The 13,016-nt window shown below is 45.2% G+C and overlaps 1 protein-coding gene across 4 annotated transcripts in view; it reads right to left on the reverse strand.

Moving 5' to 3' along the window:
• MCTP2 (multiple C2 and transmembrane domain containing 2) overlaps positions 1 to 13,016 on the reverse strand; it is a 254,511-nt gene that overhangs the window by 168,518 nt on the left and 72,977 nt on the right. For all 4 annotated transcript variants that reach the window (XM_043921524.1, XM_043921521.1, XM_043921523.1 and 1 more), the window contains 2 exons: positions 4,209 to 4,271; positions 2,968 to 3,076 (listed from right to left, as the gene is read on the reverse strand). In XM_043921524.1, coding sequence (XP_043777459.1) covers positions 2,968 to 3,076; positions 4,209 to 4,271 — 172 coding nt within the window. The remainder of the gene's footprint in view (positions 1 to 2,967; positions 3,077 to 4,208; positions 4,272 to 13,016) is intronic.

Consider the following 13,016-nt stretch of genomic DNA (forward strand, 5'->3'; position numbering starts at 1 on the left):
GTGATCACCTGGGAACCTGTTAGAACTATAAGTTCTCTGGCACCACATCAGACATACTGAATCAGAAACCTCTGCGGGTGGGCAAGGCGTATTTTCACAAGTCCTCTAGGCTGTTCAGACGTTCACTCAATTTTGAAAACTACTGGCCCAAAGGACTGCAATGGATAAAATTCTGAGTTGGGCTCCATGGAAAACACTGTCAGAGTGATAAGACATGCCAACCCCACACAAAGGAGGCAGGGCACAGATGCCAAAGACTGTGATCCCTGCAGAAATCAACAGTGGGCGGCCAGCGTGCCCTGATCACACCCTAATACCTGCGAAAAGCAAGCAGTAATGAATGCAGTTACAAACACTTTCTGGGAGGGGATGTTTTCTTAATGGATAATGATTAATCTTCCCAATAAATAAAAGAGACAGGAACAGTTACTACTGGTTATAAAAGACACAGGTGCTAGAACAGGTTATGACCTAGACACCTTAGTAGGTATTTATATTTGGATTATATTAGGTGTACAAAAGATAAAGCCAACCTGTCATATGATGTTTAGCTCTGATGAAACCATGAAGACAGAGATGACTATGATAGGGTGAGAGCACAGACCACAGCCTCTCCTTTGGCCCCGAAGCAGTGAGGTGTGGAGGAGGTGCACATAAACCTTATTGTTCCGGTCATTTTCTGATGCAGGCAATGGATTCCCCATCATTTGCCAGGTTTACTGAGCATCTACTGGGTGTCTGCTATAAGTGTACCAGCGTTTTTCAGCAAGGGTGGCGTGGCCAGACCACTCACATGGATAAGGGATACAACATCTAGAACAGATGGCAAAACTGGGAAAGGGGAGCTGGTCCTGGAAGAAGCCCAAGGTCTGGGCACATCTCCAAAGTGACAGACTTTTAAAGTGTTTCAGAAATTCAAAACAGGACAAGTATTTTAAAGTTTACAGCACTTTCTTTCCAGTCAGGTTACATGAACTCTTGGTAGAACATATTTCTAAGCTGCAGATGAGGTGTCCCCAGTCAAGCTCTGAAATGATCACCATTTCATGGAAGCATCCACCAGATACCGTGGGTTCTGAACAAGAGTTGGGATATTTGTGGGTGGACAGTTACCTGACTCTGGTTTATGATTGTGTCTCTCATATGTCATTCCAGGTGCAAAATGCTATCTGCCCCAAACCCTTCAAAATAACCATAAGAGAGCTACCTAATACAGCACAGACATTTACAATAAAGAGTATACAATACCACTACCCAAGAAGTTGCACAATTCATAGATAAGAAATTATAACTTTGACGGAAAACACTATTTCCCAACAAAGAGAAAATGAGATTTGTTTGCTAGTTTGAAATCCTGAGAAATTACAAAAAAAGAGATAGTTTTGTTTTTAAAAACTCCACCCTAAAAGATGGATGTCAGTTCAGATGACATTGATGGACGAAACCACACTCCTAAACGGGAGCAGTAGAAAGAAAGTCACAGCACAGAAAGTTTCAGGGACAGAGGTGAGGCAAGAGGATAGGATGGCAGGAGGATCAGGGATGCTCCAAGCGTCGAGGCAACAGAGGCAGGAAGCAGAAGATGGCCCGAGCAAGTACCAGCGTGACTGGCTGGCACACACACACAGCAGCCGGGTGGGCCAGCACCGCCCTGTCCCTCTGGGGCCGAGCAGAGACCAGCAGTGACTTGCAAGCAGGAATGGTGAGCGTGGGCACGAAGGCAGAGAGGGAGGCCTTCCATGACCGGGGATAACCAGGAGCTGCTGCTAACTGGGAGGGGGGGAAGGAGCTGGCCTCAGCGATTGGCTCTCCCTGTCCAGATGCATGTTCCAATGCTGCTCCGTGAAGACAGGACACGGTACACCAAAACAGCATCTACAGACGGCAACAGGGACACATAAACAAAAAGAGGAGTGGAAAACAAAAAGAACACCCAAGGGAGAAAGCAGCAAGCGGGAGATTTTTAATGTACACTTAATGCTCTCAAAGCTGACGGCAGTGTCTTACGCATGGAACAAACATGCTGTGTGTGCTAAGTCACTTCAGTCGTGTCTGACTCTTTGCAACCCTACGGACTGTAGCCCGCCAGGCTCCTCTGTCCATGGGGCTCTCCACGCAGGAATACTGGAGTGGGCTGCCACGCCCTCCTCCAGGGGATCTTCTCAACCCCGGCAGAGATCAAACCCACGTCTCCTGAGTCTTCTGCGCTGCAGGCAGATTCTTTACCACTGAGCCTCCAGGGAAGCCCGAAACAAACATAGACTGTTCTAAAAATTTTATTAAAAAGACAACTCAAAAGACAGAGTAGCACAATGCTTATAACAATCAATGAGAAAATGAGTGAGCAGGAAGGCCCAGCTAAGGAATTCTTCCTGAAAAAAAAAAGTAATGCCAAGAATGAGGAAGAAAAGGTAAGAGACAGAGAAGACAGATGGAAGGGTGACCCTTTTCACAGTTGTTCCAAAACAGAGTAGAGAGGAACTGGCAAAGATTGGAGAGGCTGGCAAAAACCAAAGAGAGACACAAAACTCTTTAGAATAAAAAGATTGCAGCTTCTAGACAAAATAAATGAAAAAGGACAACAAAGGAGAAATAGATCTGTCCTTCTCCAGGAGCTCTTCCTGACCCAGGGGATCGAACCTACGTCTCCTACATTGCAGGTGGATTCTTTACCACTGAGCTACCAGAGAAGCCCCATAAAGCACTTAAAGTGACGTTTTCTTCTACAACTTTATGTGATTATTCATACTTGTTGATTATTATTGATTTAATCAGAGAAAAAGATGGTAAGATTTTATGTGTTTCAATAACTCACAGCAAATACCTTGACACCTGGAGAAACTGAGATCGAGAGCTCCAGTCTAGCACCAGCCGTGCTGAGACAGAAAAGGCTGACTAGCAGGGTTGACAGAGGGTAGGGAGGAAGAGGTCCCCAGGTTACCAACGGCACACAGGGCCAGGCCTTACCACAGCGATCCCGGACCACCAGGTTCCGACCTTCCTTCAGGTGGATGGTGAGAAGGTAGGCAAAAGGGCTGGGCAGGTTACTCAAGCCATCGCCAGCTTCCCTGAGACCCTGCACAGATGGAGAAGTAAGTGAAGTCAGTTGTCTTCGGCCCGAGAAACAGAATGTGGGAATGCTTCTTCATTTCAGGAAAAAGGATGCTTGCAATCATGGCAAATCTAGCATACTCCACGCACACCTACATTGATGACATGCTTACCCTGTTCTTTATCTTTCTCCCCAGAGGGATTCTATGAGAATTCATGAAAAGAGTTTTGCAATATTAACTTTTCAAGAAGGAGTACTAATAGATGAGTTGCATGCTGACATATGACATCCCCTTAAATTCACTCATGTCCTGCAGGATCCTTTATCCTACAGCTTCCAGTGGATCACCCAGAGAGGACTCAGCACACACAGGTCCAGCCATGGGGCGGGCTCCCATGGGCCTGGTCCATACCTCCAAGCTCAGATGTGAGGTGTCTCCCTCCTCTTCTCCCCTCACCCACCCACCTCCATCAGTTCACGTGTAATAGAAAGATTCTAGTTCACACCGACTCAGATGACAGCCTCCTGATCCATGGCCACTAACACATATCCCTCCCTGGGTCCCCACGGGAGACACGTCCTCTCTGGGGCATATTTTTCTTTCACCCCCTGAGCCCCATTATAGTGTTTCCTACACTTAAACACAGTCTCACCTCTCCCAAGTTCCCTTCCCTCTCCAGGAACACATCAACTTCTATAAGCCATTACATCAAATTTGAGTCTGTTTCTGAATATTTCTTAAACGAATCCAATTCAGGTTTTGAAAAGAGCAAAGGTGTGTCTTTCGAAAGAAAACCTACAGATAAAATGATGTGTTGTTCACTTATTTAACTTTCAATTAATCGATCTGTGGCTAAGTCACTCTCACAGCCTTCTTTTGAAAGTTTCTCGGCCCACATTTCAAAGCACTTCAAAATGGCTTTGTCTCCTGTACCATCTCCCTCATTCTCAAGGCTTTGTATTTTTAGAAGAATCTATTCCACTCTGACAAATCAATAGACACTGAATTCATCTTTTCCAGCCACAATTTGCAGGGTCTGTCTTTGCGGGTGACTATAGTTTCACATCCTTTAGAAATAAAAAGAGGCAAAGATCCAAACATTTGATAGGAAATATTTATAGTACTTAGTGTTTGTTTTTAAGGAATGTCACTTACAGATTGCTCTTTGAAATGTTGAGATGTCAGAGCAGCATTCAGATCACCACTTCCACAGAGCTTCTGTCAACAAGAAGAAAAAAAGGAATAACAACCCTGCTTTAAAAAAGCAAAAGAATATCCACCCACGAGGATACCCTTTATCAGGTTTGAAGCTGCCATTTGCATACTCGGTTTCAGATGCGCGGGCTGCCTTCCAGAGCGTGTGGTTAGTCTTGGCAGTAAAAGGTTGACTCACTGGAGTCCATGAGGCTGCAGCCTCTGCCCTTTTAGTCACTGATCAGCGTGTAGATAAGGCCGATTCTCCTCTCCTGTGGGGCGGCCAGCACGTCAGTAGTTCACACTAGGCATCAATGTGCCAGCAGCTTTGTCCCAGAGGAGGTAGTGGGAGCATCAGGGGCCTGCCTGGACCCCGGCCATAAACGAGGAAAGGGCAGAACAGGTACCAGAGACCTGAGCTCCTCAGTCAGGTAGGACCCATTTCAAACATGATCACAAAGACCTTCCTCCAACCATAACCTCATGAACAAGAACCAATAAGGAAATGCAGATTTTCAACAAATGATCTCAGATGGGGAGGTGTCTGTATTTCCCAATTTAAACATGCCTCCGATAACCAGGAGATGATGCCACTGGGCAATGAGGTGAGTCTGGCTCAGCAGTATGTATGGGACGCAGTAGACATCTGCAGTCTTACCAGGTTTTTATGCACATGTGAGGTCCCCAGGAGCTCTGGGATTTTATGAAGTTCTGGGCTCGATGTGAGGCTAGATGCCTACATGAAAAGGCACAGAGAGTGGAAGGGAAATGAGCAAAAGGCCTCCCAGCACTTGGGGTGTGTCCCCGTTTGTTGGACACATTAGCTGGGGCTCATTTCCTGTGGGAAAACATGAGATTTCTCCCTCCAAATAAGGCTGAGTAACTCTGAAGTTGTGGGTAAATTTAGACACAGGCAGCAGTCCTGCAGAGATTGCTCAGATGACCCTGAAGCTCTCTGCAGGGGTGAAGGTGGGGACCGGATGCACTGTGATCATTGATCCTTGGCACAGCAGACTCAACTCAGAGAGCCTGCCTGGGTGGAAGGCTGACTGCCTTCCAAGACACTGTCTCTCTCTCTCTCTGTCTCTCTCTCTCTCTCTTCCTCTCGAGTGGAGCTTAGGCAGCAACAGAACCTGGATTCTAGAGCAAAAGGGCATTTCTTCAGATGCTAAGAGGGCTGACCAAGGGCTGAAAACAAGCAGGGGCTTTCTGGTCCACCCCCTCAGCACACATTGTCACCACTAAGCGCTGTGGCGAGGCAGGAACGAGCCCCGATCACAAGTCACGTGGGGCCTCATAAGCCCTCAGCAGTAAGCACAGGGGTGCTCCTATAGATGTTTGCACCTGAGTTTCTCTCATCACATCTGCCTCTTTCTCCCAGTCTTAGTCAAATGCCCCTCAACTGTGAATACATTTCATTCAGGACCCAGGGTGACGGCAGGCACTTGGACCTTGCTCTGAGGACCCCAGCACTTCAGTCACTGGAAGCCCCAGCTGTGGAAGGACCACGACCACCCATCTCTCCCAATGTGGGCTTGATCCCAGCAGTAGACAAGGAAGGGAGCAGCTGGGCCTCTGGCCACCTCCCGTCTGGTTCCCAGTTGGTTAATATCTACTGTGTTATGTGTAAAATGTCACCCAGGAGAGGGAGACAGAACAGCCTGCAGGCTGCTTTATGAGGACCATCAATATTCCAAACTCAACTCTCTCAAGTTCAGAAAATGTCTCCTCATGCCTTTTACACTACTGCATCCCCCACGGTCATCTCCTGGAAGCTCAGCAATTCCTCCTTTGCCTGATCTGCAAAACCAAAATGGCCCGATCAGGTCTTCATGTGCAGAACCAACAAGTAACATCTGTGTGTGATCACCCCGTCAGTGTCTCCAGTTTCATGAAACGAATCAATGCCCCACTGAATCAATCCTATTTGAAGGCAGTTCTGCAAAACCACTGGTGCTGGGACCAGAATTCCTGTTCAGAGTGAGTGGTTATGGCTCAGTAACAGGGGCCCAGTATCTTCCACGTCCAAACAGGAGAGAGGATGCTCCCTAAGAAGCATCACTCCTCAATCAGCACACCTACACACTCTCCCAAGAGAGGCCTCCCTGCGCTTAATGATAATTGATGACGTGACAACTAATGATAATGCTCATGAAGTGACAAATGAGCCCACATCACCACCATCATTTACATGCTATCAGAAACGATCAAGAACCTTTCCTTCAGATATATGCTAAGTCTCCCGCTTAGAATAACATGGAAATTAAATTTGAAGAATGACATTAATTCAACATGATGGCTGGTTTTACCCACAGAAAATTCACGGAACTTAAAAGTTATGGTTCCCATGGCCCCTGTAACTGTCACACATTGTATATACACACCAAGGAAGGAAAGTGATCACCATAAAGAAGACAGGAAAGGCTACAGAAGCAAAGGGGGAACCGGGTTACAGCCACTGGGGAACATATAACTGAACATTTCCTTACCTTCTACGTGGAGACAAAGGGTTTATTGATTGAGTAGAAACTGCATTATTTTCAGCTTTTTGTAAACCTACTAACAAATTGGTAATTTTTTCTTTAAAAAATTACAATTAGTATTTTTCTTGTAGGAATACTTGGCATCTGCCATCTTGAGATTTTGTTGTTGTTGTTCTCAACGAGCATAATCAAGCACTGTAACTTTTCTTTTTAAATTTTACTTTAAAAAAGTTAACACATACTGAAACTGGCTTCTTACATGTGTGTATAGTATGATGACGTTTTAATACAGGTATGTATTCGTGTAACTACCACCAGTATTAGGACACAGAACAGCTCCTCCCCCAAGAAAGTCCTGCATGTGATGCCACTGTGATCCAGCTGTCCCCTCTCCCTACTCCATGGCAGTCACTGACCTGTTCTCACCCTACAGCTTCATCTTTTTCAGAACATCATACCTGTGCAAACTTTGACACTAGCTAACACTGAAACCTGTATGCAGGTCAGGAAGCAACAGTTAGGACTGGACATGGAACAACAGACTGGTTCCAAATAGGAAAAGGAGTACTTCAAGGCTGTATATTGTCACCCTGCTTATTTACCTTATATGCTGAGAACATCATGAGAAATGCTGGGCTGGAAGAAGCACAAGCTGGAATCAAGATTGCCGGGAGAAATATCAATAACCTCAGATAGGCAGATGACACCACCCTTATGGCAGAAAGTGAAGAGGAACTAAAGAGCCTCTTGATGAAAGTGAAAGAGGGGAGTGAAAAAGTTGGCTTAAAGCTCAACATTCAGAAAACTAAGATCATGGCATCTGGTCCCATCACTTCATGGGAAATAGATGGGGAAACAGTGGAAACAGTGGCTGGCTTTATTTTTCTGGGCTCCAAAATCACTGCAGATGGTGACTGCAGCCATGAAATTAAAAGACGCTTACTCCTTGGAAGGAAAGTTATGACCAACCTAGATAGCATATTAAAAAGCAGAGACATTACTTTGCCAACAAAGGTCCATCTAGTCAAGGCTATGGTTTTTCCAGTGGTCATGTATGGATGTGAGAGTTGGACTATGAAGAAAGCTGAGCACCAAAGAATTAATGCTTTTGAACTGTGGTGTTGGAGAAGACTCTTGAGAGTCCCTTGGACTGCAAGGAGATCCAGTCAGTCCATCCTAAAGGAGCTAAGTCCTGGGTGTTCATTGGAAGGACTGATGCTAAAGCTGAAACTCCAGTACTTTGGCCACCTGATGTGAATAGCTGACTCACTGGAAAAGACCCTGATGCTGGGAGGGATTGGGGGCAGGAGGAGAAGGGGACAACAGAGGATGAGATGGCTGGATGGCATCACCGACTCAATGGACATGAGTTTGAGTAAACTCCAGGAGTTGGTGATGGACAGGGAGGCCTGGCGTGCTGTGGTTCATGGGGTCGCAAAGAGTCAGACACGACTGAGCGACTGAATTGAACTGAACATCTTTCACTCAGAACTGTGCCTCTGAAACCCATTCAAACTGGCAGTTTTTTAAATTGCTGAATGGTATTCCACAATTATGAGTGTACTATAGTTTGTGTATCCATTAAGCACTGGCTTTAACCATTTTAAACAAATGTTTCCAAGAGCATACTCAGGAAAAGACAAATAATCTTGAGTATCATCAGTGATGAAAAGTCTTCATATGACAAAACTCTCTAATTATATACAACATCCAGAAACTCAGCACTAACATGTTGGCAGAAGGCCAGTCATCTCTCACACCACTCTCCCTATCCCCTTTCGGGTAAGTGGGATTTGTGTGTGTTTGCATATGTGCATGCATATGTGTATGTTTTCTTTTTTTAATGACAGCAAATTTACATCAGTATTTCCATTTTATCTTGCTTTAAGGTGTAATTTATGGAAACGTAAAACATACAGAACTGCACAACTTACTAAAATGAGGAGATATTGGCATGGATCGGTCAATTGTTTAAAAAAGGAAAAGAAAATCTCCAGTCACAAAGGATCTTGAGAGCAAGACACTGATGTGAAAAAAACAACATTTTCTTTTGTTTACACTATGTGTGATCTTGTACAAATATCACTTCCCACGTGGCTGTCTGAAAGATCTTACCATGAAGAATACACAGGAAGTCTAATAATAAGCAAAGTAAACAATCACTGACTGTTTAAAACTTTAGTGGAAGAAGATGTAAACCCACATGCAGGAAAGCCAAATAAGAGTAACAGGTTGGCTGAGAAGATCACTCGGATGGTCTCTGGGAAATACTCTATCCAAGGACATGAGTATAGCAAATGATATATATAATACAAATTTAATTAATCACTTAACCCACATCTATTATTGGGTTGCCCAAAAAGTTTGCTTGGGTTTTTCCATAGGATATAATGGGAGGGAGGGGACATAGGAATACCTACGGCTGAACCAAGTTGATACATGGCAGAAACCAACACAACATTGTAATTATCCTTCAATTAAAAATAAATAAAGTAAGAAAAAAAGATGTGATGGAAAAACTCGAATGACCTTTTTGGCCAACCTACTATTAAGACTATGGGTACTCAGGACGAGTGTAGTCACAGACACAAATACCTACAGGGAAAGGAAGTAACAAGAAGGGCAGAGGGCAGATGACTAGACAGACCATTACATGATGCCTGAAAAGAGTGACGGAATTCAAACAACTCAGGTGGCAGTCAGAGGTCACAGTCAGAATGCCTGTTCAGAAAAATTCAGGTCTACCAAATGGCTGAGTCTATGTGTATGCAATTTTCATGTAACTTTTCAGGAGGTTATTGATCATACAATCATGGTATACACATTTACTTTCCCCCACTCCCAAAATTGTTTAAAGTATTATCTAATACACAAAATGTAAGTCAAGTGTGTGCATCTGTGTGAATATTCACTGCCTACACCAGCAAATTAAAGCCCAACACTTGTTTTTATAAAGTTTAAACACTGAAACACAGCCCCACCTATCCATTTGTGTATTGCCTACGTATATATTTATATACTTTTATGGCTAATTTCATGTTACAACACCAGGGTTGAGTAGTTGCAACAGAGCAAGAGCTATGGTTCCCAAAACTGTACCTATTTTTTTACCTGGCCCTTTACAGAAAAAGTTTGCCAACCTTGGTATAGGGAACTTCACTTACCACATTCAGTAACATGTGCCCACTGACCTTCCATAATCATTTTCAAGACTGCTAGCAGTAGGTACTTTAGAAATAACAATGGTCCCCTCTTTACTCTGGTTAGCACTTCATAATTGACAAATGCACACTTCTATTGACTTCTTATAAGGAGTCCATGGGCTGTCATTAGTAATTTACCAACTTACAAATTGAGAGCCAGAGCTAACAGGCTAGACGGTTGCCAAAGAGAAGCAAGAGATGTTAAATAGCCCTTCACCTGGTATCTGCTCTTCACTGCACACAACTGCACCCAGAACTAGGAGAATCCAAAAGCAGAACCCTTCACCTGACTTGCACAATAGTCAGCTCTGCCCAGTAGTAGACAAAGCCCTGGAGCCACAAAAACCCAAGTCTGAATCCCATTTCTGCTACTTCCTGGCCGTGTGGCCTTGAAAAGTTTACTTAAAGTTCACGGCCACAGGAGCATCTCTAAAAGGCGCAAAAAAAATCTATTACCCTTACAGGCAGTGAGGAGAAAAATTCATTCCTTCAAAGATACCTACCCAAGTTCCGTATTTGGGCCAGTCACTGTACAAGGCTCTCTGTATAAAGAGTGAGCCCAATAGATGTGGCCCAACAAGAGAACATTTACACAGCACTTAGCAGAGTTCCTTCCACATAACCTCTCAGAGTGCACCAATTTATGGTGCTGCAATTGTATTATTTCTATTACTATGAAGACAGTGGATGTGTTTGGGAAGACTGGAGAAAACAACTCAATGAAGGTGGTCAGTAACCCAAGTCCACCCCTTCAATCTGACCATCCCTTCCCCACTGACACTGCTATGATGGCAGATAGACCATCCAGGTAGGGGCTTCCAAAGTGGTGTAGTGATAAAGAATCCGCCTGCAATGCAGCAGATGTAGATGTAGGTTTGACCCCTGGGTCAGGAAGATTCCCTGGAGGAGGAAATAGCAACCCACTCTAGTATGCTTTGGCTCCATCTTTTCATTCTTTCTGGAGTTACTTCTCCACTGATATCCAGGAGCATATTGGGTACCTACTGACCTGGTGAGTTCATCTTTCAGTGTCCTATCTTTTTGCCTTTTCATACTGTTCATGGAGTTCTCAAGGCAAGAACACTGAAGTGGTTTGCCATTCCCTTCTCCAGTGGTCCACGTTTTGTCAGAGCTCTCCACCATGATCTGTCCATCTTGGGTGGCCCTACACAGCATGGCTTAGTTTCATTGAGTTAAGACAAGGCTGTGGTCCATATGATCAGATTGGTTAGTTTCCTGTGACTATGGTTTTCAGTCTGCCTGCCCTCTGATGGAGAATAAGAGGCTTATAGAAGCTTCCTGATGGGAGAGACTGAGGGGGAACCTGGGTCTTGTTCTGATGGGCGGGGTCATGCTCTGTAAATCTTTAATCCAATTTTCTGTTGACGGGTGGAGCTGTGTTCCCTCCCTGTTATTTACCAGGGGACAAACTGGCAGAGGTAATGAAGATAAATGGCGACCTCCTTCAAAAGGCACACACTGCTACACTCAGTGCCCCCAGCCCTGCAGCAGACCACCACCGACCCACGCCTCTGCAGGAGACTCCTAGACACTCACGGGCTGGTCTGGGTCAGTCTCTTGTGGGGTCACTGCTCCTTTCTCCTGGGTCCTGGTGTGCACAAAGTTCTGCAAGGAGATACAACCAATTCATCCTAAAGGAAATCAGTCCTGAATGTTCACTGGAAGGACTGATGCTCAAGCTGAAACTCCAATACTTTGGCCAGCTGATAGGAAGAACTGACTCATCTGAAAAGACCCTGATGCTGGGAAAGATTGAAGGCAAGAGGAGAAGGGGATGACAGAGGATGAGATGGTTGGATGGCATCACCCACTCAATGGACATGAGTTTGAGTAAACTCCAGGAGTTGGTGATGGACAGGGAGGCCTGGCGTGCTGCAGTCCATGGGGTTGCAAAGAGTCAGACACGACTGAGTGACTGAACTGAACCAGTACGCTTGCCTGGACAATCCCATGGACAGAGGAGCCTGGCGGGCTGCAGTTCACAGGATTGCAAAGAGTCAGACATGATGTAGCGACTAACACATATATACATACACAATCAAGGCAGATCTCAGGATGGAGCTGTTTTCCTCTCTTCTCTCAGCTTATTAACTTGTACCTGCTTCCTCCACAACTCCAACCTGAGGCAAACTCACTTATTGCTATTCCCAGTGTCCACAGCAGGCAAAGCAAGCATCACTGCATGCTGTTGATCCATCCTGCCCTGCCTGTGAGTGAACACAGCACCCAGCCCACAGGGCATCTTTGCATCTGCTCATCCAGCATCCCGGGCAGTTGCTATGGTAGCAGAGTCGCCTGGCAGGTTGGGAAAGCCCCTGCGCTACATCCTCAGAAGTAACTCTGACACCTCCCACCATCCTCTCCGGTCACGCTGCCTCCCTGCTCTCTCTGACACATACCAGGCACACCCCTACCTCCCTGGAATCTGCGTGCTGTCTCTTCTCTAACCCAGCAATGCTTTTTCTCCCGACACGTGTACAACTTGCTTTCTTACCTCCTCTAGGTCTTGCGTAAATCTTATCTTCTCAGAAGAGATATTTCCTGACCACTGTGTTCAAAATGGTCACACCTCCACCCCAGCACTCCTAAATGCTTCCTTTGCTTTGCTTTTCTCCATTTAATCTATCACTTTTTGAATATATCTGGAGCCCACCACCATCTAAAGTAGGATCTCCAGGAGGAAATACACCGTGGTCTGCTTGGTTGACGGCTGCATTCCCAGTGTCTCAGGGCAGGGTCAGCATGTAGCAGGTATGGGAAGCAGGGAGGGAAAAAGAAAAAAGGGACCAGCCCATGAAGGACTCTGGGGCACAGCTTACACGCTTGTCTCACTGACCTCATTTATGTTGAGCAATGATTTTTGACATAAAACCAAAATAGTAAAGAATACATAACCCAAGTGTCGAGAAACCGATGCCCTTGTTTAATTCTGCAAGATGTTGGCTGTTTCTTCTCTTCTGTGGTTTGTCATCTTGCTTCTCTGTGGTCACTAAACTGAAGCTCTGTGGTTGCCATGCAGAGTTTCTGGAACTATCCCAATAAGGTATTCCTCTAAACCACTC

This window comes from Cervus elaphus, chromosome 13, assembly GCF_910594005.1.
Source record: "Cervus elaphus chromosome 13, mCerEla1.1, whole genome shotgun sequence".
In the NCBI taxonomy this organism is placed as follows: Eukaryota; Metazoa; Chordata; class Mammalia; order Artiodactyla; family Cervidae; genus Cervus; species Cervus elaphus.